The sequence below is a fragment of the Lupinus angustifolius genome, chromosome LG11 (assembly GCF_001865875.1).
Source record: "Lupinus angustifolius cultivar Tanjil chromosome LG11, LupAngTanjil_v1.0, whole genome shotgun sequence".
Classification (NCBI taxonomy): domain Eukaryota; kingdom Viridiplantae; phylum Streptophyta; class Magnoliopsida; order Fabales; family Fabaceae; genus Lupinus; species Lupinus angustifolius.
This window is the reverse complement of record NC_032019.1, coordinates 30,811,388-30,837,049: the sequence shown is the minus strand read 5'-3', so window position 1 is coordinate 30,837,049 and position 25,662 is coordinate 30,811,388. Positions and strand designations below refer to the sequence as shown.

The window sequence follows — 25,662 nt, the reverse complement described above, 5'->3', positions numbered from 1 at the left end:
CCTCTCACCTCTCGTACCCTGTTCTGGTTTCCACAAACGTGGAAACAAAGGGGGATTGAAAAAGATAACAAAATCCCCATTATTTTTTAAACAAGAGTAAAACCCTATTACCCTAACCTTCACTCTATAGTTCTCTTTTTTTTAAACACACATCATTATCACATTTTGGAAGAAAAAAAAGTTTTGAATTTTTATTATTGTTTTAGGAATGGCTGCTGCAACGGTGGGGGGTCAAACGGCGTCGCTTTACGTCGGAGATCTAGAGAGCAATGTGAACGAGGGACAACTGTACGATCTGTTCAGCCACGTGGCACAAGTTGTTTCCATTAGGGTTTGTAGGGACCAAACTCAACGTTCCTCTCTTGGCTATGCTTACGTCAACTTACCGACCCCACTTGATGGTTTGTGCTTTTTCTTATTTTTTTGCCTAATGGGTTTGCAGTCTCTGTTTTAAATTGCGGTTGTGACCGCGATTTTCGGAAATTATAAAATCTTATTATGGGTGGTGTTGCTGGATGTGGCTACAATTGTGGGCGCCATATGATTTTGATGACTGCCAAAACCTTATTATATTGAACATTTAGAACCTTGTGTGCAATGTTGGTTTTAGATCACGGGTTTTTATCGTAGTTAAAGGTTTTGTGTTTTTATGTGTGGACTGGTATCAAAGATTTAAAACCTTGTGTGTGATGTTTGTTTTAGATTACGGGTTTTATCATGGTTCAAGGTTTTGCGTGTTTTTATGTGTGGACCGGTATCAAACTTTTAAAACCTTGTGTGCAATGTTGGTTTAGATCACAGGTTTTATCATCGTTCAATGTTTTGTGTGTTTTTATGTGTGGACTGCTATCAAACATTTAAAACCTTGTGTGTGATGTTAGTTTTAGATCACGGGTTTTATCATGGTTCAAGGTTTTGTATGTTTTTTATGTGTGGACTAGAGTGAATTTGTTTTTCTTAATGAAATTATAAATATCAGTTGGATTAGTCCCTCGTGATAACCATTGTTCAGTCGAATTGGTCGATACAGTTTTTCAGGGAGGGACTATTGATTTTCCTAAAATCAAAGATTGATATGAGTAACGTGTACTCCTTAAAGGACTAAAGTGGTGGTTTCTTCAACAATTTTGTGTGTGGATTGTGTATAGTATACTAGAATGACTCTTTTGGAATTTAATGCTTCTAATGAAAATCCTTTTTTGTGGGAAGGGTGAGCGACAAATTGGGAATCCTGCAGTCAATTTTTAACTCCATGAAATCCAAACCATTCAAAATACCTTTTTCAAAGTTTAAAAATTGAAGTGACCGTGGCTTTATTTGAATATTGCGAGGAATCTGAACCTGCGAGTGAGTGGTTGGAAGTCTTGTGTGAATGCTGATTTGAATGAATGTTTCTGTTTCTTATCTATGAAGTCATTGTGGTCTAACTGTTAATTTATTGTTTTTGTCAGCAAGTGTTTGGAAATACGTAAATGTTAATTTATTGTTTTTATATAGAATATGATGTAAGTATCTTATAGTGCTGAATAGTGCTAAGTCACCTCTAACCCCTTCAAACCAGGCTTCGATACCAACTATACCAACTATAACATATCCAGATTATAAGTCATGATCATTGTATATATAAACTTATAGTATATATCAAGCCTACTAGAGACAATTCAATTTAACTTAAAACATATGAATCATTTAATAAAAAGCGGGGCTATTGAATATCCCTTAGCTGGGTAGTTAATCCCAGTTAGCGCGGAGCAGCCAACCCGAAAACCGCTATAGCAAATAGCAGGATGGCCACTATACCAAAGATAGCAGATATAATGAACATAATTTGAAATAGAGCTTGATGAAATGAGAGAGGTGTAACTGGAATAAAACCGAAGGAAGATAGTAGGTCTCTCTGTTGTGGGTTTTGTGCGAGGAAGAAGGTGAGTCTCTTTCTCTGGGGGTATTATATTTGGAGGAAGGCGAGTCTCTGCAGCTTTTGTGAGGAAGGTCTCACTAGGTGTAAAAACCTGAAGGTAGAAGGTCAATAATGGTAAAACTGAGATTTACTTAGTTTAAGTGGGGGTACAAGACATTTCATAACACAAAGAGAGGGCTAATGAGATTTACATTAAACATGGGCTAACAGATTTTAATGAGGTGAATTAAGAGTAAAATTGTAAGAAAAACGTTTGGGCAGCAAAATCCCTAATCTAGCCATAATACATGAATGCAAGGTTGCGATAACTGCTAGAAACATCCAAAAACCCTAATCTACCACTGGGACATGAAGGTAGCAGCGGTGCTTCGTTGAAGCTAGGGGTTGCCACCCGACGTGACAGTGTGATTGTGCTGCTATCATGTATTGATAACATAGCACAACAGTGAATCCCGAGTAGGGATGTGGGGTTGTCAACCCCAAAATCATTAGCATATAGAAGATAATGGGATGGCCGCTACAATGAAGCTAGCAAATATAGTAAACGTAACCTTTCATACACATACTAATCATTAATGTTCAATTTATAATTTACAGACACAATTACCATTAATGTGAAGTATGAGCAATAACAATAAGTTGCCAATAGCAAAAAGGCATAACAATCCGAAGGTGGTTTGGCAGAGAAGCACATTAGCTGAAATAGGCACATAACATTATATAAAATTGAATTAAATTCAAGTGGAAAATGCATTATTATTCACTGCTTGTTCTCGAAGATTTCAGAAATGGTATGACATGTATCTACAAATTAACCTTACTAAGGTTGAAAGAAAATTTGTTCACTGTTATGTTTCTATTAATTTATTAAAAATTGATGCCACTAAGAGTGAACAAGGGCTGAGTACTTGGGTAGGTTGCAGGATTTTTTAGGTTGGAATCGCTGTGCATTAATTGTACAAATAAATGTCTGTGCCATAATCTAACATTGAAATACTTCATTGGTATTAAAGTATAGGTACATCATTTTGGTTCTGAGTACTTCATTGTTGGACACCGATGTTTGTACGGCACATGACTATTTGAAAAACTGTTTATGGCTTCGACATTTCTATGACATTATGAATCTGTTTTCTTAAATTATTGTCCATATACATTTATATGGTTTGTTTATATCTGACAATTTTAAAATTTAGGTGTGTCCATGTCAACGTTTTGCTTCTTAGATTGTTGATCTTATTGTGGCCTTCCTAATTCCAATATTTATATTGCAGCGGCTAATGCCATGGAGCATCTTAACTTCACTCCTCTGAATGGGAAACCCATTCGTATTATGTATTCTCATAGAGATCCTAGCGTGAGGAAAAGTGGATATGCAAATCTGTTCATTAAAAACCTGGATACTTCAATAGATAACAAGGGGTTACATGACACATTTGCTTCCTTTGGAACCATACTTTCTTGTAAGGTAGCTCTTGATAGCAGTGGTCAGTCAAAAGGGTACGGTTTTGTACAGTTTGATAATGACGAGTCTGCACAGACTGCCATCAATAAGTTGAATGGCATGTTATTAAATGATAAAAAAGTCTATGTTGGACTCTTTGTTCGGCGCCAGGAAAGAGCCCCATCAAATGGATCACCAAAGTTCACAAATGTGTATGTGAAAAATTTGTCTGAAGCATATACTGATGAGGACCTGAAGCAGCTGTTTGGCCCGTATGGTACTATAACTAGTGCCGTGGTCATGAAAGACACGAATGAGAAGTCTAGGTGCTTTGGTTTTGTGAATTTCCAAAGTCCAGATTCAGCAGCTGCTGCAGTTGAGAGGTTAAATGGAACTCCAACCAACGGTGAGAAGGTTTTATTTGTAGGGAGAGCTCAGAGTAAGGCTGAAAGAGAAGCTCATTTAAAAGCCAAATTTGAGCAGGAAAGAATAGGCAGATATGAGAAATTACAAGGTGCTAATTTATACCTGAAAAATCTGGATGATAGCGTCACTGATGATAACTTGAAGGAACTATTTTCTGAGTTTGGAACAATTACATCTTCCAAGGTATATCAAAATATTCTTCTTTTATGTCTACCCACTTCTGACACCAAAGAGGGTAAGCTTGACGCAATAGTAAGGTTGTTGCTTAGTGATCATCAAGTCCTGGAAACAGTCTCCCCGCTTGCGGGGGTAAGACTGCGTACATCTTCCCTCTCCAGATCTCACTAAGTGAGAGCCTCTTGTTCTGAGTCGCCCTTTATGTCTATCTGTGGTCTTGTACATGGGCAAGTGGGTGGACTATTGATGACTGCATGTACCATGTCCAATTGGCCTTTTCTCCTGTCTGATATCGTTCTTATAGAATTATAAATTGCATTTATTATGTTTCTTTAGGTGATGGTTGATACACTTGGGCAGAGCAAGGGTGCCGGTTTTGTGTCTTTTTCTACTCCCGAGGAAGCAAATAAAGCTGTAAGTCATTAGTTCTGTTGAAAAAGGTTTGACTGAGCTACATATATCCCTTTTTTATCTGCTCAAGTTGTTGTTATCTTTTGTTCAGTTGCATGAAATGAATGGATAGATGATTGGACGGAAGCCTCTGTATGTTGCTGTGGCCCAGCGCAAAGAAGACAGGACGCCCCGTTTGCAGGTGAGCTCATCTCTCTTTCTTTGTCTGAAGCATATACTGATGAGGACCTGAAGCAGCTGTTTGGCCCGTATGGTACTATAACTAGTGCCGTGGTCATGAAAGACACGAATGAGAAGTCTAGGTGCTTTGGTTTTGTGAATTTCCAAAGTCCAGATTCAGCAGCTGCTGCAGTTGAGAGGTTAAATGGAACTCCAACCAACGGTGAGAAGGTTTTATTTGTAGGGAGAGCTCAGAGTAAGGCTGAAAGAGAAGCTCATTTAAAAGCCAAATTTGAGCAGGAAAGAATAGGCAGATATGAGAAATTACAAGGTGCTAATTTATACCTGAAAAATCTGGATGATAGCGTCACTGATGATAACTTGAAGGAACTATTTTCTGAGTTTGGAACAATTACATCTTCCAAGGTATATCAAAATATTCTTCTTTTATGTCTACCCACTTCTGACACCAAAGAGGGTAAGCTTGACGCAATAGTAAGGTTGTTGCTTAGTGATCATCAAGTCCTGGAAACAGTCTCCCCGCTTGCGGGGGTAAGACTGCGTACATCTTCCCTCTCCAGATCTCACTAAGTGAGAGCCTCTTGTTCTGAGTCGCCCTTTATGTCTATCTGTGGTCTTGTACATGGGCAAGTGGGTGGACTATTGATGACTGCATGTACCATGTCCAATTGGCCTTTTCTCCTGTCTGATATCGTTCTTATAGAATTATAAATTGCATTTATTATGTTTCTTTAGGTGATGGTTGATACACTTGGGCAGAGCAAGGGTGCCGGTTTTGTGTCTTTTTCTACTCCCGAGGAAGCAAATAAAGCTGTAAGTCATTAGTTCTGTTGAAAAAGGTTTGACTGAGCTACATATATCCCTTTTTTATCTGCTCAAGTTGTTGTTATCTTTTGTTCAGTTGCATGAAATGAATGGATAGATGATTGGACGGAAGCCTCTGTATGTTGCTGTGGCCCAGCGCAAAGAAGAGAGGAAGGCTCGTTTGCAGGTGAGCTCATCTTTTTTTCTTGTCATTGTTCATATATAATTTACATTAGCCTTAGGATTGAAACATGACTAAATCAATGATTTAAATTCAGATTACTTCCTTATTAAGTAGGAATAGCTTATGGTTTAAGAGGGTGTAGTGCATTAATTGAAATATGCATTTCTGATTTATAGTGCATGGTTATAACTTATAAGTTGTCATTATTTCTACTTCTCTTTCATTGTTTTTAATTTTTTTATTTAAAAAATTGAATTAGACAAAGGTTTTTTTATCTGCAATTTTTGCCCATTTTGCCGAATTCCTCATATGTGGTAGAAGTTTGTCATATTACTTCCCTCCAAAAAAAAAAATACTTTTCTTTTTTATACTTTTCAAGAATAAAACTAATTTAGCCACAGTTGCATGGCTTTTTTACTGTATATTTTATTTTCCATAAACTCAGTGGTTAGTGTCACAAATTGACTTGTCTACAGGCTCAGTTTTCGCAAATCCGAGCGCCAGGTGCAGTTGCACCTCTTCCTGCAGGAATTCCTGGATATCATCCAGGGACACCAAGATTTGCCCCTCAACAGTTGTACTATGGACAAGGTACACCTGGTCTCATACCGCCTCAGCCAGCAGGTTATGGTTTTCAGCAGCAACTCGTGCCTGGAATGCGTCCTGGTGTTTCTCCTAATTATATTATGCCATACCAACTTCAGAGACAGGGTCAGCCTGTGCAGAGGTTAGGTGTTAGACGACCTGGAAACATCCAACAAGTGCAGCAAAACCAGGTAACTATCCCTTATATCTAAGATTTTTTTTATAAAAAGTTATGTTAGTTATTTCAGCAATGTCTCACTTAAAAATTTGAAACCAGATGCTACATCGTAACTCCAACCAAGGGTTTACGTATATGGCTAACGGTCAAAATGGCATGGATCCATCAGTAGTTCCCCATGGTCTAGCAGGTCCTGTGATGTCATTACCTTTTGATGGTTCTGGAGTTACTGCAGATCCTAATGGTCATCATCCTGGAGCATTGTCTAACACACTTGCCTCGGCTTTGGCCTCTGCTACACCAGAAAATCAGCGTATGGTATGTAGGCCTCTGTATTATTCTTATATCTTGAATAGAATGTTGTTTTAGAGTTGCAGTATTGTATACTAGTAATTTAATTTGTATTTAACATTATCACCATAGCATTAAAAATTTGATAATTATTATGGTATAAGAAAAGTAATTTATACATCTTGGTTTAAACTAACAGATGCTGGGTGAGCATCTATATCCGCTCGTGGCTCGTCTTACGCCAAACAACCAGACGGCAAAGGTGACAGGAATGTTGCTGGAAATGGACAAGTCAGAGGTAATCCATCTGATTGAATCTCCTGAGGAGTTGAAGATGAAGGTGTCTGAGGCAATGCAAGTCCTCCGTGAAGCAGGACCGGGCTCTGATGTTGGTGATCAGCTTGGCTCATTGTCATTGAATGAATGAAATATATAAATTGCAGTGCACATGTGAGCCACTTTTTCTTGGGCTCAATGAGCTAAATTTTTGAGTTAGAACAGAGGGAATCAAGGATTTATTGCGTTAGACTTATATGATTTTATTTCATTTAGGATTAAATTTGCAATTCGGCAGTGATTGATCTAGTTTATTGGCCCTTGACAATAATTTTGTTTGTTTAGACCTTACATTAAGAAACGAATTGGGATTTTGATAGACATCCATTTATGTAGGCTTTCCATTCTTATTTTGTTAAATGTATGGTATATTTATTGACTGATATATCTTTTATTGATATCAGTTTGTTTGAAGTGTATTATGCATACCAAGTTTATTCCGTTTTTAGTAAAACTAGAATAGCATTCCACTTCAGGCTGATAATTCTTGTGATTCAAGAAATATTTTAGAACTTTTTGTTGAATATCCCCACTCTGCTTTTTACATCAGACAAAAGGAAGGAACATGTAAGAATTATTGGATTAGTTTTAAGTACAAAAATATCAACCTAACACATGAATTTTTAGTCAATGATCAACATACTATTAGTTGAATGAACGCATTGTTGAATTTGGAGAAATTTTATAGATGCAATGTATTCATTCTGTAAATTGGTGCATTTTTACCTTTTGTTTTTCAAGTACAATTAGTCTCTATACTAGTTAAGATGCAACCCAACAGCCAATGATGTAATTCACAGAAAATCTGGATGAACATAATCTTCTACTGTTTGATCACTAGTTATGGCCTCCAAGACACTGCTGGCATTCCATGCATTAGAATGGTCTTTGAAAGCAGCCTTCTTTCCGAGATTTAAGTCGTCGTTGTCATCAGTTACGTAATCATTCCATTTGGAGGCTGCCCTGCTGGTTGCTGGCTTGCATGTCTGAGACCTCAGATTATTGTTTCTCATGTAATTATTCCTCTCTGCATTGGTTTCAGCCAATGTTCTTCCATAATCTTTAATTTGCTCCTCTGTATCAGTGTGAAAGCATATGATTGGTTATTCTAATCAACCAGTTGATAAAATGAAATTCATTTGATTATATTTCTTCTCTTAAGTTTCATCACAAAGCTAGCTGTTGGTGTTAAAAGACATGCCATTAAAATTTATTCTAGCTACATTGCAAATCAATCCAAATTCTCTACCCACTCAACCATTAGCAATAATCCATATTGACTTTAAGAAAGTTGAATGAGTATTATACCAGCATCTGTGCAACAAATTACATGATAAGTGATTTAGATTTACCTTGTGGCAAATGGTTGCAAATTTTAGGCTACGTGCTAAAAATGTTGAGATTCTAATGAGCATATGGGCATTTGACTTCGGTTTTGGCATGAATTAAGCTCAAATAGACAAAAGACTACAATGAATTAGTAAACAATTCATAAAAATCTAGAACTATTTTAGCATCTGGGTTTTACCCATTGAGAAAAAAATCTTGTATTCGGACGAAAAGAGAGTTCGGCATCATCATAAAATTAGGATTAAAAATTCAGTGATGTGTTTTTTATATACATTACATCCTTAAATTTAAACCAATAATACACTAATATGACCCCTAAAATCACTTTTTTCAGCATCCTAATCAGGCAGTAATTCACGTTTTGTAGGCTCTTCAACTAACATAAAAACATTAGATCTTCTGTTTTTTATGCAGAGAAGTATTAAAACTAAAAACTACCACAAACAAATATAAAGAAATGAAGGAATTTTAACCTCGAGAGTTGAGGGGAAATGGCTTTTTGAAAAGCTTATCACTTCCTCTCCCACCCAACCCAGTTGAATTCTCTACCAATCTGCGCTTCTTAAACATACTCTTGTCCAGCTCAGTCACAACCCGTAGCTCAGAATCATCATCGCCTGTTCAATTCAATCCACCCCAAATCTATTTTGTTTAGTTTTAAAAATAGTTTTATAAAAAAAATGATTAAATATAACATATGTCAAAATAGTTTGAAGTCGGAGGAGATAACTTATTTCCTTATACATGATTAAATATTCATGTATAATACAATTGACACTAAACTAACCATGTTGTTGTAGTTGTCCCCCCTGGATCATTTGATTACCATGGTGATCGAGGTACTTGGTCCAATCGGTCTTCTTATCCTTCGTCTCTGCCACATTGACTGCAACTTCGCCTTCTTCCGGCGCCGGATCTAGGGTTCCGGCAAGGAGCCATTCTCCATCGTCGATAGATTTGCGGGAAAAGTTAAATTCCTGAACGAATTTGCGGATATCTTTGGCCATGTAACCCTGAGCAAACACTTTGCGAAGCGATTGGTTCTGATTACACACCGCGCAGCGCCACTTGTTGGTGCTCTTCTTCTTCTGCTTCACCTGAAACGCCATTAATGTTGATTATTGAGGTATATATGAGAGAGAAAGGGAAGAGAGAGAAAGTGTGTGCCTGCATTGTGGAACATTGGGAGCATTGGAGGGCGATGAAGATGGTTGAGGACGAAGACATTGCTACTGCTGCTTTGTGTTGTGCACTTGCTGAGTCTGTTTAGGAATATAGAAATTTTGAGGAGGAGATGAGGGGATTTTCTGGCGCCAAATTGAATTTGAAATGAACTTGATTTGTTTTTTATATATATGAAGCATCTACTATGAGGAAACAGATCTATAATCAACATCCTCCAGATAATATTAAATTATTAAATTATGTTTTTAAAAAAATATTTTTAATTAAGTAGCGCTTTAGCATTGGACCGAGACAAAATGAATATATGTGATGTCTATCCCACTCTGAGACACCTAAATTGATAGTAGATAAGTGTCAAGATCATCTGATCTAACTTAATGTTTCCAATTATGTCTCGTCCAATAATAAAGTGACATGTTATTTAAAAATTTCATACATTTATGTTAATAAAATGTATTCATTCCTATGTAACATTTTCTTCCCCTAACATGACATTATATTATTAGGTGGGACAAAGTTTTAGCAATAAGTTGAGACATGATATATTCATCCTAATGTATCTAGGGCCTAGGCTCTCTCACATTGATGTTTAAAATATGGGACAATATGTATATAATAGTATATATAATGTCAAACAATATTAAGAACAAACAAATTGCATATAAGAATTTTATATATTATTCGTTTCATATTTAATTATCATTTAACTCTTCAAAAATAATATAAATTAATAATAAATTAAATGTACATAGAAACAAAATGATTAAATTAAAAATTAATATTTATTCATTACCATATGATAGAGTCTCATACAAAAAATTATTATGAGGAGTTATTTTTTACTTATGTATTTTCTATCTTTATAAAAAATTGCAAAACTACTTATAAATTATTTTATATTTATTGAAATTGGTGTAATAATTCATGATTTTTATGGAAGATATTATCTTGATGAGGACTCAAGAGTTTGGTCGATCCTGAAATATTTCAGTGTAAGAAAAAAATACCAGTTCTAAATTTATTAAATAAATTATTGACATTTTTCATGGGAATTGGTGTTACAAGTTCTCACACTATATGTGCCAGAGTTTTACAAATTTTTAAACATTTATATAAAAAGTTATCACCAAAAGTTGAACAAAATATTGATTTATAAATTTCAACTAACCTTAAAGTTTTGATGATTATCTTATTTTTATTATCATTTTTTATCGAGTAAGCTTAAAGTATAATGATGACATATATTGATTTATGAAAATAAATATATCAATAAAATAAAACATAAAAGTAAAATAATTAACTACAATTGTTTTTTAAATGGGCCCTTATTATTATGGGCATTGGGTGGTCACATCAGCTAAGGGTCGACTTTTTTATCTATACTACTTAATAAAGGGGAATATAAAATAACCACTTTGTCCCATGATGTAATTTATGATTCCCTATTTTGCATTTATTATATTCTTATTTTTACAAAAAAACTATATAATATTATCTTCTTATTTTGAAAGTGTATTTAAAAATTTGAACATTACACCAAAAAATATTTGACATCAATCGAATAAATTTAACTGTAAATTACAAGATACAAAAAAAGTAAAAATATGGTTGGCAGACATAAAGTGTCAGTCACCATACTAGTATAGATAAAGGTTAAATACCATATTATACTATAAGTTTAAGTATCTTGTATAAATCATACAAGACAATTGAGAGATAGATGAAGATGTAAATCATTAAATTTAAGTGGTTATTATAATCTATTTATGTTTGAGTACCTTAGCTGAAAATTGAATATAAACTAATATGTTTTGTCTAGTTAAGGTAAAAAGATTATTTTACATGGTAAATTATACAAATGAATATGAGATTATTTTGGTTGTTTTTACACTATTTTTTAATTATACATGTTTTTAATACTTACTATCATATATATTTTTGATACTTTTTTTGGTGTAGCATTGGTTTATGTATTTTGACTTTAGAATAGTTTGATGCTTTTCTAATTTCATTTTTGGTATAAAATATGGTCAAGACAATAAATATAATCATTGTAACAGTAGCAGCTTATAGCTAAAACTGGTAATTACAAATTGAACCAAAGCAAGCAGTGTGTGCAATTACATAGTAAAGATGTTCTTTCTTATCATAGTAAAATTATTTCCGCATCCAGTGTTGAAAAGATTGGAGGTTACAGTTTTGCTAGACCATTATTCCCTATTTCCCTTCATACTTTGGCCTAAAAAAAATTATATGCACAATATAAAAAACAATATCAATATTAAAAAACAACATTTTCTTGCTTCCCGATTGCGGGGCAGGAAGAAAGGAAGGGACTCAAAAGGCAAATTGGGAAGGAAAGTTATTTTATCTGAAGAATGTGATATAGAATAAGGGCTACTTATTTACAAAATAAAGAGTTGTGAAATTTGATGGAAGAGTAAAAAGGAGGAGAGAAAGTTATGATGGGGCAAATAGGAAGTGGAAATATTGAAAAAAATAAGTTAATAAAAAATAAATTCACCCATAATTTAGGAACTTATACTTTTGGCTTATTTTTTTTTAAAAATAAAATGGAGTTTATAATTTCATTTACTTTTCAAAAATACATATATAGTTTATATTTTAAGCTTAGTTTTCAAAAAAATAAGCAAAAATTCACAAATATAAGAGCATTTAGTGTGTGGGTTTGATATAAATTATGTTTTTAGTTTCAGTTTATAAACTGTGAGATTATAATCTGCTAAGATTATAATTTATTTATGTTTGAGTACCTTAGTTGTAAACTGAATATAAACTAATCTATTGTGTTTGGGTAAGAGAAAAAGATTGTCTTTTACATAATAAAATACATAAAAGGGTATGAGGTTATTTGTTTAGGTTATGATTATTTTGGTTATTTTTTACATTATTTTTTTAAATATACATTTTTTTAATATTTATTATCATGTATACTTTTACTACAAATTTTTAATATTGCATAACAAAGACTAAAAAATATATTAAAATAAAACACAATATTAAAAAACAACGTAACACACAAATAAATAGAAATTGCTAAACTTGAATTACATAATTCACTAAATAACTAATATATAAATATCAAGTTTTATATAAAAGTTTTGATAAGTTATAAAGATGGTGTGAAGAATTATGATATTTGGTGGAAGAGTAAAAATAGGAGAGAGATAAAGTTATGATAGGGTAAAATGAGAAGTGAAAAAATAAGTTAACAAAAAATAAACCAATCAATAATTTTAGAGCTTCTACTTTTGGTTTATTTTTATAAAAAAAAGTCGAGTTTATAATTTCCTTTAGTTGCCAAACATACATAGTTTATATTTTCAGCTTATTTTTCAAAAAATAAATACAATATACCAAAAATAAGCTATACCAAACATGAGCTAAAGGGAAGTTTTAGCATACAACTATATGACATGTAATAAGAGACTAAATTTCATATAGCAAAAGATGATAATATCATGTTGGACCAATGGACATATTAAAAAAAATATGATTAGAAATAGATATATTGGGAAGAGATTCTCATGGTAGAAAAGCTTCTCCAATGCAAAGTCTGTAAAATCTCTGCAAATGAATAAAGATATTAATGTTTCAGAGTCTGTAAAATCTCAGTACAAATGATTTTAGAAAGCTTTTTTCAAGGGAATAAGCACACAAGATAAAGGGTTAGTGCCACCAATAACCAACTGCAACAACAATCAAAGCATTTTGCTGTTAGGAATTCCATTCTTGTGAACTTGATTTGTGTTAGATAAATATTTTTTCTTTAGTATGAATGCGATAATAATTTATATAATATTACCAGTCATTATTAGTGAATTATCCAGATTTTATCAACAAAAAACCAAAACATATTATGCATGTCTATTAAAGATTTAACGAGTTAAGATGTGGGAAGTTACTTCAGATTCCAGATTAATCTGATTTAAGCTGGAAAAACTTAGGGCCAAAGCTCTACTAAAAGATATATTTCAGGGGAGAAGATTACAGGAAATTCATATACAAATAGAGTTGGACTTGAAAGATTAGAAATACATAGATCACATCTTATGTCTCAAAAAATTTGTCACTACATACACCACTAATGAGATTGGTCGGAAAAATATTTGATTATTAATTTTTTAACTTATACATTTTTTCCAACCAATCAAAATAAGTAATACACATAGTGATACTTTTTGAGATAAGAAATGTGTTCTAGCCATATATGATGTTATCACGAAAATAGTGGTAAAGATGGGACACTATGCAAAGTGAAGAAGCTTATGGAGCATCATGAATAGCACATCCTCATTTCCATGTTAGCAATGGAGGAGTTTTAGCAGGAACTACATTTCCATTGGAGTCATATATTATAACACCAGAGAAATCAGGTAGTTGGCATTTCCCACCCATGAGTATGTTCTTCTGCCAAAGTGAACCCTCTTCTTGTTGCACACCACCACTTATCACAACTTCATTGTCGAGTTCTATTACAGGTTCTTCTTCAAAGACACCATAACATGAGCTTAGTTGACGCCGTCTTCGCGAATGAGAAGCACACATTAGCAATGCAATGGCACACATTAGGAGGGACATAAGAGCAAGGCCAATATGTGAAGTGCTTGGTAGTAGGAGAGGGTGGGTCAATGGAAGTGGTCGAGCCATAGGAAAAGAGATAGGTGATAATGGATTATGTTTGAAACATGAAGTTGGTATATATACCTATATATATCTATATAATATCTTGTGCTTTATTGTGTCATTCTCAACTAGTAAGTGTAGTTGGTTTTCATGGATTTGTTGGAATGTGGTTGTTTTGGTTTAAAGTTGTGTGGTTTTGGTATTCATTGACCTTGGGGAATAGGAAGAGAATGTAGAGGTATAGTTGGAATAAGGATTTTGTCCCAAAATAATTATGTTCTTATATATTTAGTTAATCAATATTTTCTTTAAGTAATATAAATTTTTTTTTATATTTTTAGAGTTTTCTTATTTTATTAAGTGATATTTTTTCATTATACCAAAATAGGAAATTGGTACATGAATGCATTCATCACAAAAGAGTGGGTGTCAACTCTCTTCAAATGTATCAAAAGTTTTAGATAGAAGTCCCTCATAATGATTAAATAGAAGTACTTATTTTTTGTATTTTTTAAAATATATCTTACTATCATTTAATATTGTTTATAATAGTATCAAAGATAACAACAATAAAAAATATATGATAGACACAACTTTTAATATGAGTAAATAAAGAGAAATAATAGATGTCTTAAGATAGAGTAGATGTGTAAAAACGGACGGGTCTCCCAAGGCCTGAAAATGTATAGGGTTTGGTTATCATATTAGGTATATTTAGTTAGCAAATATTTAATATCAGCATGATCAGTAAAAATAATGACCTTGGATACAATCAAGTAAGATCTAAACTTTTCCAAAGCATACACAATTGCTAGCAATTCTTTCTTTGTTGTGCTAGAGTTGATTTGTGCCTCATTTAGTACTTTGCTAGCATAATGTATGGCATGGAAAATCTTAGATTTTCTTTGTCCAAGTACTGCCGACATAATCATTAGCATCACACATTAGTTCAAAGTCTAAGTTCCAGACGGGAGCTACTATAATAAGAGCAGAAATGAGTTTTTGTTTTAGAGTTTCAAAAGCTTTTACACACTTAGCATCAAATTGAAAAACAGAATCTTTGTTAAGTAGATTACTGAGTGGTTTTGCAATTTTAGAAAAGTCCTTTATGAAACGTCTATAAAAACCTGCATGGCCAAGGAAACTTGTGATTCCCTTGACATTGAGTGGTGGTGGAAGCTCCTTGATAACCTCAAATTTTGCCTTGTCAACTTCAATACCCCGGGAAGATATCTTGTGTCCCAGGACCACTCCCTCAGTCACCATGAAGTGACACTTCTCCCAATTCAAAACCAAATTGGTTTCAACACATTGCCTCAGTACCATGTCTAGAATTGCTAAGCAACAGTCAAATGATGACCCAAAAACTAAGAAGTCATCCATACACACTTCAATATAATGCCCTACCATACCAGAAATGATAGCTAACATGCACCTTTGAAATGTGGTTAGTGCATTGCACAGTCTGAATGACATCTTCATGTATGGGAAGGTACCAAAAGAACATGTGAAAGCTGTATTTTCTTAATCATTTAGGTCCATAATGATCTGATTATATCCTAAGTACCCATCCAAAAAGCAATAGAATGCTTGTCCAGCCATCCTCTCAATCATCTGATCCATAAATGGTAGAGGGAAATGATCCTTCCGGGTAGCCTAGTTCAACTTCTTGTAATCAATACACATCCTCTAGCCTGTGACTGTTCAGGTAAGTATCAATTCATTTTTTTCATTCCTTACCATAGTCATTTTCCCTTCTTCGAAACCACTTGAACTAGACTCACCCATGTACTATCATATATGGGGTAAATCATTCCTACATCCAAAAGTTTCATCACCTCATTTTTCACCACATCTTTCATTGTAGGATTGAGACGCCTTTGATATTAGCAACTGGCTTGTAATCTTACTCCATGTGGATTTTGTGCATGTAGTATGAAGGACTAATTCCTTTCAGATCTGACAAGGTCCAACCAATAGCCCATTCATTTGCCTTCAACATAGTGAGCAATTTTTCTTCTTCCTCAATTGAAAAAGTCCTGCTGATTACAACTGGCTTATTACCTCCATCTGCCGAAAATGTATATTTCAAGTATGAGGGTAACATTTTTAGTTCCAAATTTGGAGTTTCAATTTTTTTATTGTTTGAAACCTCCTCAGTTTAGGTCTGCTGATATGAAACCTCTTGGAATGCATCTAACTCTGCCACACACTTATCAATACACTTTTCTTCTTCTACATTTCTACCCTCAGACTCACCCATCAAGACTTTCTCCAAAGGACTGTTGTTGTGTAAATGTGCATCAATCATGTATAGTTCATCAATAACATCTGCTCTGAAGCAGCGTTGCTTATCCTTTGGATGATTCATGGCTTCAAAAACATTGAAGTTCACCTCTTCATCTTGTACTTTGACCTTCAACTTGCCATCATCAACATCAATAATCACCCTGACAATCTTCGTGAAAGGTCTTCCCAGAATAAGAGGGACCTCTGCGTCCTCTTCTATATCCATAATAACAAAATCCAGTGGAAACACCAACTGATCTACCTTAACCAAGACATCTTCTACAACTCCATAAGGAAACTTCATTGATCTGTCTACGACTTGCAAAGTCATCCTGATAGGTTTAATTTCCAAATCTCCAATGCGCTTCAACATGGATAATGGCATTAAATTGATAATAGCACCCAAATCGAGTAGTGCCTTCCCCACTGACAATTCCCCAATAGTGACTGGTATTGTGAAGCTTCCTAGATCCTTAGTCTTTTCAGGTAAGGATTTCTGAATGATTGCACTACACCCAGCTTCCAATGTTACTGTCTCTTCAGTAAATTTCCTCTTTCTTATCAAAAAATCCTTCATGAATTTAACATAAGTAGACATTTGTTCCATATCCTCCATGAAAGGAATGTTGATATGAAGGTTCTTGAATATATCCATAAACCTTGTATATTGTATATCCTTATTATTTTTGGAAGGATTTTTGGGATAAGGAATGTTCTTCAGTTGTGGCAGCTCACCTTTCTTCTTCTCACTATGCCCACTTTTTTCTCCCTCTATTTGTGTTTTAACTTCCCCACTAATTAAATATTATTCTACTGGATTATCTCCGAACTCTCTCTCTTTCAGCACCTCATCCCCTACTACCTCTTTCTCACCAACATCCTACCAATCACCTTCCCACTTCTGGTAGTAATAGCCTTACAATGTTCCTCGGGATTAGTTTGGGTGTTTTCTGAGAACTGTTGGCGATCTAAATGTTGCTTTGCCATTTGTTTTGCCAATTTCCCCACATGCGTTTCCAAATTCCTGATAGAAGCATCAGTATTTTTCCGGTTTGTGATTGAAACTTCCATGAATTTCTCCAAAGTATCCTCTAGTTTGGTTTGTCTTTCATGCAATGCTGGGTGTTGACCCTATTGGAATGGTTGCTAAAATGATGGTTGTCTACTTGATGGCCCTGCCTCTTGTCTCCAACCAAAATTCTAGTTCTGATTCTTATTGCCCCTCCAACCCTGTGAAAATTGATTATTTATGCAGCATTGTTGGAGAAATTGCCCTGTCTAGGTTGATTGTTGACATACTACACTTCTTCCTCCTGATAAAAACTTGGCATTGTACAATGACCATTTAAATGGTCATCTCCACCAAAATCACATCTCAACACTAGTGGACTCGGAGTAGATTGCACAACATGGAGTTGCTGCGACAACTTTGACATTTGCTTAGTAAGTGCTTCGATATGTTGAGTCAAAATTTTATTCTGTGCTAGAATTAAATCAGATGTATTCAAATCAAGCACCCTTTTTTGTATTGTCCCCCGATTGTGTTGTGCTTGTCTATCTGTTGAACATATGGCAATTATGATTCTTGTAGCTTGTTCAGCATCCACAACCATCATTGTTCCACATGTTGCTGCATCGAGTATCATCTTGGTGTCAAACTTCACCCATTGCAGAATATATTAAGCTGATCCACATCCTCAAAACCATGATTTGGGCATTTTCTCAATAGCATCTGAAAATGCTCCAAAGCTTCATAGAATGCTTCATCCACGCCTTGCCTGAAAGTGGATATTTCAAATTTGGCATGCACATAACGAGCTGGCGGGAAAAATCGAGTCAAAATTTTTGACTCCAAATCACTCAAACTAGTCAAGCTCTGAGTTGGATGAGATTTTAAGCATTCCCTAGCTTCACCCAACAGAGAGAATGGTAACAACATCATGTAGACAACTTCCCTTTCAGTATCAGTATAGCCCATTGTTGCCACCAATTCATAGAAGCTGTCTAGATGTGCATAATGATCTTCATAATCCTTCCTAGAGAATTGGTGTACACTAACCATATTTAGAAATGCTGGCTTAATTTCCACTGTTCTCTCTCTGTATGAAATGACAAAGCTTGAGTAGTACCTCATGCCTTAATACATTGCATAATCACTCAACGTCCTCCTTGAAGGATTAGGCCGCTCATTATTCCTAGTGGCAACATTTGCGTTCTCCATTTTTTGTAATTGAGGCTCTGAATTTATTGATTTTTTAGAGTTACCATGTGTTTCTTGATATCCCTGCTTCCTATTCTCTTTTGCTTTCTTTCGATTGCTCTTGATTGACTTCTCGATTTTTGGATTATACTATAGTTTTTATTCGGTAGCCTTACCTTGCAAAAGCATAAATAATTAAGCAGACTACAACAAGGATTAGCACAAGGGTTAATTATACTACAAGAATTAAAAATAAATATTTACAATACTCGATAAACTTGATATAGAACTAATATAAATCATTCATTGCTCACCGACAGCGGCACCAAAAACTTGTTGGATATTTTCGTAAGGCAAGTGAACCATATCGTTCAACTAACAACCGGTAAATACCGGGATATCGTCCTCAGGGAGTAGAGTGGATTTGTATTAATTCCTAAGAAAGTAGATTGAGTATATATTTACAAGATTTGACGTTTATGATCATTTGGGTTTTGAAAATAGTTGTTAAATTGTAAAAAGTTAAACTATGAAATTAAATGAGTTGGGATTGAAGTTCATCTTTCTTTCCCTTTGCAATCCGTAGATTCAATTCCGTATAACTTGTGAAGTTACAGATTTTGATGCACATTTTCTTCGAATCATTTGTATCAATTCCTTGAGTACAAAATCCTTAGAAAATTACTTCAATACCAATTCCTTGGATACTTAACCAATTATCTTGCCTTAAGTTCAATGTAAAAGCCATTTTTACATCACTGTCCGTTCTTAGAGCAGTGATGTAGCAAGGAAGATAATCCAGATTCGATACCAAGTTCAACTTCCTAGTTAAACTTGGATCCAAGATCATGAATTCAGTAGCAGAGTAAATTCATGCATTAAACACAGTATAAACTTCCCAAAATCAAATAATTAAAATGCATTAAAGAATTGAATCCAAGAGCACAAAATCTAGAAGATTACATCTCAATCCCAACACTAAAGATCTAGCCAAACATCCTTGCCATTACAACACTCATCTCATGAGAATTACAAGAAATTATCGATCTAAAGTCATTCCCATGACTTCTCTCTTACTTCCTAGTGTTTCACTCTCTAAATTTCATAAAAAGCTTCTTAGAATGATGGTAGAGCCCCTACTTTTCAGTCTATAACCGCCTATATCTGGTCCAACTTATGGCCTCTCGCTCAAGCTAGAGATTCTCACTTGAGCGAGAGAGATAACCATTTTCCATCATGAACAACTTGCTTGGGCAAGGGCCAGGCAGAGAACCAACCCTTTTCCATCTTCATTTGTCGTTTGAGCGACAATCCCTCGCTTGGGCAAGGGACTTCCTTTTTGCTTGGGCGAGGTCCATGTAGACAGTCAGCTTATTTCACTCTTCATTTGCCGCTTGAGCGAGGCTATGGCTCAGGCGAGGGATGTAGTGTTCAGAAACTCTAAACTTCTCCTTTTTCTCCTACTTTTCATACTTTTTATTTTGAAATTGACATAAACATATGTAAATTCCTAAACAAGATAAAATTAGATTAAGTTGTAAGGAGTTGTATATAATTTGTATCTGTACTACACACTAAGTGCCCCAAATTCATATACATTTCACTCACAAATTGGCACTTAACATCTTATACTTTAAATATACACATAATTAGATAAATATTTTGTCATATTTGAATCTCAGAAAATACAAATATAATAAATTCTATGTATTCAGTACTCCCTCAACAACCTTATCTTTGTCGATCACACAACCCATTATCAAAAGTCACTCCATGTGATGCTCTTCATTGGTGTGAAAGGCTCCGATCTTAAAAGTGTTTGAAATTGAAAGTCTTTGATAGTGTTGGCAGAAAGATAAAATGGGGGAAACAAATGTAAGTGATGAGAAGTGGAGTTAAAATTATGTGTCAAATTTTTATTCAGTGATAAAAGTTATGGATAGAGGAATTTTCATTAAGTGATAATTTTTTATTATGGATAGAGGAATTATGAGACATTTAATCTTCATTATTACTTGTTGTTTGTGTCTTCTTTCTTTTTCTTAAATAATTATTTTAACCTAAGGTATATTTGTGAGTTGAATTTTGGAAGGAAATGGAGAAAAAATGGAAATTTTAACAATCTCACAAATATATTTTTGACTTTGAAGACTTATCTTTCTCCGCATTGCAATTATAAAATTGAGAGAAAGATGTTTTCTTGGAAACATGAACAACAAAATCAAACAATGGAGCAATGTTCAAATTACTTTGAGATATAGGTAAAATATGACATGTCATTATTGATTGTGTTTCTAAATTTGATTATTGACGGGAGGAGAGATAAAAATAGGACATAAAAATAGGACATAGTTTCTATATGTGATACCTACCTTAATGTAGATGTAAATTGGACAAATCACAAAAGAATGTAAATAGTTATGATTATGATCATTGCATGATTTAGGACCCATGGATAAAGTATGTTTGTTACATTCTCAATTCATACTGAATGTACTGACCTAGAATAGATACCTAACTGATCTAAGTCTTTCATGTGATCAGTTATGAATAAATAATATGAATTTGTCCGACTTGAGTAGACATCTAACTGGTATGAGTCGCTCATCTGATTAGCTATGAAACATAATTGATATGAATCAGTTCGACTCAACTATTTTACATATAAAATATGACACAATCAATTGAATTAATTTATCAAAATGATGTCGTTTTCGGAGGAAAAGGAATACTATGCATTTAAATTATTTATAGTTCTGGTTTGTTATTAGATTTTTGTTTGTCATTTGTTAGTTTATGTTATAACAAAATATTTCACTACACCAGAGTTATCGTTCAACAACGCTTATTTTAGATGTATAACAACGCTTTAGACGCTTTCTTTTTTACCATAGTAGTATATGGTCATCATCAAGAATGCTTCACACACGTTGTTGTATTAATTATATACCACAGTGCAACACACAAAAAACATTGTCATATAATGCATTAATACAACATCACATCATCCACAAAGCGATATCATATAGTCTTACATAAACATCACATTTTATAGGTCTTATTAACAACGCTTATGGTTACTTTGTTGAAGTTCATATGTTTAACAACGCATCACACACATGACACTGTTGTATTAATAATGTACAACAACTCTTTCTATAAAAAGCGTTGTTGTAGTTATCCTTTACAACAGCGCATGTCAGGGCTTCCCCTAGAGTTCGCTGTTGATTTGTATAAATGAATATCTGCATTTACATTTATTAGTAGAACATACATTCTCAACAGCACAAACATTTATACATTCTGAACAACACAGACACATTAATATAGGCCAGAAATTTGTTTTATTAAACATCAATACAATATAAAATACAAACAATGAATATCATGCCAATTATGTTTTGACAGAGTACATAATTACAAATAATAAAGTTACACAAATTACAAAGAAACAATATTATACAAATTACAAACAATCAAAATTAAGCTATAATTATACAAAGACTACTTGCATCTATGTTTTCCTTTTCTTTGATTGTTTTTGTCTTGTAGGGTCATCCTTGTTTGGAGAAGCATATTGATGTACCCAATGCCCTTCATCATGATCATCTATTGAATCCGTAGTTGGTCCGTTCTCACGCGACGGATATGTCCCAAAAAGGAGTATCTTCATCAATATATTCATATTCTTCGTCATCAATATTATTGACGATTATTTTGTTAGTTAAAAGAACAATGGACCATTTCATATCAGTTGAGTCACTAACATAGAATACATGTTGAGCTTGTGATGCTAGAATAAATGGCTCATCTTTATATCCTAGCCTATTAAGATCCACTTGCATGAACGCTAACTCATCAACTCGGAAGCCAATGTTGTTATCAATCCACATACAATAAAAATCGGCATCCGAAACATTGTGTAATCCAATTCTCACATGCGTTCAATCACTCCAAAGTATGAGATGTTAGCATATATTGGGTTTCTATCTTTTGCACTTGACATGTGTAAAGTTCGAGCAACAAGAGTCACACCACTATTTTGCATTTTACTTTGATCATCTTGTTTTTTCGTATAAAATGTGAACTCATTAATTAGGTAACCAGTGTAGGATAAGACATGAAGGCTTGGACCATTGGCTAACCATTTCAATCTTTTGGATACCGAATGTGCATTTATATTCAACTCCTCATCAATGTGATTTTTTAGCCACTTTATGAAATATCAATTATGCTCTTTGGAAATCCAATTTTCATTCTTACTTGGGTAACACTTCCTTAGCATCTCCTTGTGTGTTTCAACATATGGCTCAACCTCGTCGGCATTATGTAAAACATATAAGTGCGATTGCTCCAATTCAATCGTTGTTATAGTCAATATTTCATTCCCAGTAATACCTTCACCATATGTTTTTTTGCATATCAAGGCTTTGGAATGCACATGAAATCACCATTGGTAAGGTATCCGATACAAAAATCAAGAGCTTCTTCAACATTATATCGCTCAACAATACAACCATCTGGTCTTGATCGGTTCTTCACATACCCTTTTAATGTCTTCATATAATGCTCAAAGGGGACATCCATCTCATATAGGGGTCACATAGTTGTGTCACTCGAACAAGATGAATGCTTAGATGAACCATTATGTCAAAAAAAGAAGGTGGGAAATACATTTCAAGCTCACACAAAGTCAAAATAATTTGTATTTTCAAAGCACGTAATTTCTCAGGGTAATCACTTTGCTACAAATTGCCTTGAAGAAGAAGCATAACATAGTTATTATTCCTCGAATTTTTTAAGGTAGAATTGACTGTATTCCAATAGGCAAGAAATGCTCCATAAGTACATGACAATCATGAGACTTAAGACCTTTTAACTTGAGGTCTTTCATTGATACGAGGTTCTGAATGTTGGAAGAGTACCCTTCTGGAACTTTAACACCATGAATAAATTTACAAAATTCCATTTTCTCCTTCCTCAACAAAGTATAAGCTACTGGAGGTAGAAATGTACTTTTTTCCTTCATTATCGGCCTCAATTACTTTATTATTCCCATACTAACCAAGTTCAACCTTGCATTCAAGTCATCTTTGGTCTTACCAGGGACATTGATTAAGGTACCAAGGAGACTTTCAAACACATTTTTTCAATACGCATAACATCAAGGAAATGTCTTACATATAATGAACTCCAATATGGCAATTCGAAGAAGATTGACCTTTTCTTCCACCCACTTGTGAAAATTTCTTTTGCAAAAGGTTTACCAAAGTTAGTATTCAAACCCTTTAGCTTTTGAAATAATTAGTCACATGTCAACGGCAAAGGAGCACAACCTTCTTCGATAGTGATGATCTGAAGGCAAAAATCTACGACGGCCAAGGAAGACATTCTTCTTATAGTGTTCCAACGTCATTGAATGAGTATTGTCTTCACATATAGGGCTTGCAAAATGTCCTTTTGTACTATATCCAGACAGATTACCATATGTAGGAAAATCACTGATTGTGCCGAACAACAAAGCCCTCAAGTTGAAGCTTTCTTTCCTATACGCATCATATATATTTATACATGTCTCCCACATTTGCTTCAAGTCTTCAATTAATAGAGCCAAATATATGTCTATGTCATTTCCTGGTTGTTTGAGTCCAGAAATTAACATAGATAACATCACATATTTGTGCTTCATGCATAGAGAAGGAGGTAAGTTGTATATCACCAACATCACTGGCCATGTACTGTGGGAGCAACTTTGAACATTATGTGGGTTAATTCCATCATTGATTGTGTAACACCCCAGTTCTGACATGCGACCCCTTAGACTCATAAATATATTGAGCGTGCCACACATTAATCTTAAATACTTCCTGGAGTATTTTATTCCCCTCCAAGGGGAGCCTTTCGCGACTCGAACTCGTGACCTCAGGGATAAATAGTCACTATACCATTAGTTTTTTTGTAACACCCCATCTCTGACATGTGACCTCCCATGACCATGAATACACTGAGCATGTCACCTCTTAAGGTTAAATACTCCCTGCTCCCTGCAAAATAAAACTAAAATCCAAAACATTTGTTTTATTATTCATTCAGAGAGGCAAAATACATTATAATGAACTAAATGATTTCACAAATTAAGAATAAAATGAAAATGATTTCAATGAGGGAAATATTTTTTTCCTCGACTCTTCTATACAAATCTTCATCTCACGTAAATCTTGTATAACAATCACTTTCCTTTTGAAATTTGGGACCGTTTTGAAAATTGAAAGAACTCAATGAATTAAACTTAATACTTTACAAATTAATCTTGTCACAATTTTTTCTTTCACTCCTCTACACAAATCTTGTATAACAGTCCATTGATTTCCTTTTAAAATATGGGTCCTTTTGTCCAGAAGGAAATTAATGAACTTAATGAATTACAGAGGAAGAAAAATAATTCATTGATCATTTTCCTTTTATTTCCTTTCAATTGAAAGAGATCAATCAAATAAATGAATGAGATCAATGAACTAAATCATCCTGTCACATAAATCTTGTATGACAACCACCTTCCTTATGAAATCTGGATCCTTTTGCAAAATCAAAAGTTGTTAAAGACATATTTGACATGATTCTGAAACAGAAACACAATTTTTCTCTCGACTCCTCTATACAAATTTGGGTCCTTTTTCTCTTTTTCACTCTCTGCAGTATTGCTCTTTTTTTTTACTACTTTGTGTTTTCTTCTTCCTAACTTCATCAACACACTCTTATAGAAACACATACTCTTATTCATGAAATAGAATATTGAGTGAACCACAATATTTATAGATGAGTGAAAATGGGAAGGTCTACGACCAAAACTGTCTCTAAACTATTAATTACATATAAAAAATATAATCAAAACCTATTTTACCTTAATCAATTGTAGGATTTTTATAGTAAGGTTATGGTTCGAGTCGTCTCTAACTTCTCTGAAAATGGGAAGAATGCTTACGACCAACACCGTCTCTAAGCTATTAGTTACATTGAATTAAAACAATCATATACTAAATATTTCAAAATCCAT

General features: G+C 34.0%; 3 protein-coding genes and 1 pseudogene across 3 annotated transcripts; 1 reads left to right on the top strand and 3 right to left on the bottom strand.

The window, feature by feature from the left end:
- Positions 1-7,040, top strand: LOC109361128 (annotated as a pseudogene).
- On the bottom strand, positions 7,583-9,549 carry LOC109361129. The gene is made up of 4 exons (XM_019606452.1): positions 9,455-9,549; positions 9,075-9,384; positions 8,761-8,904; positions 7,583-8,012 (listed from the first exon to the last, which is right to left on the bottom strand). Exons 1-4 carry the CDS (start codon positions 9,512-9,514, stop codon positions 7,732-7,734), a joined length of 795 nt encoding a protein of 264 aa, XP_019461997.1. The 5' UTR covers positions 9,515-9,549; the 3' UTR covers positions 7,583-7,731.
- LOC109360123 lies at positions 13,771-14,187 on the bottom strand. Its single transcript, XM_019604853.1, has one exon. It carries the CDS (start codon positions 14,141-14,143, stop codon positions 13,787-13,789), a length of 357 nt encoding a protein of 118 aa, XP_019460398.1. The 5' UTR covers positions 14,144-14,187; the 3' UTR covers positions 13,771-13,786.
- Positions 16,281-17,479, bottom strand: LOC109359907. The gene is made up of 2 exons (XM_019604602.1): positions 17,293-17,479; positions 16,281-17,179 (listed from the first exon to the last, which is right to left on the bottom strand). Exons 1-2 carry the CDS (start codon positions 17,477-17,479, stop codon positions 16,281-16,283), a joined length of 1,086 nt encoding a protein of 361 aa, XP_019460147.1.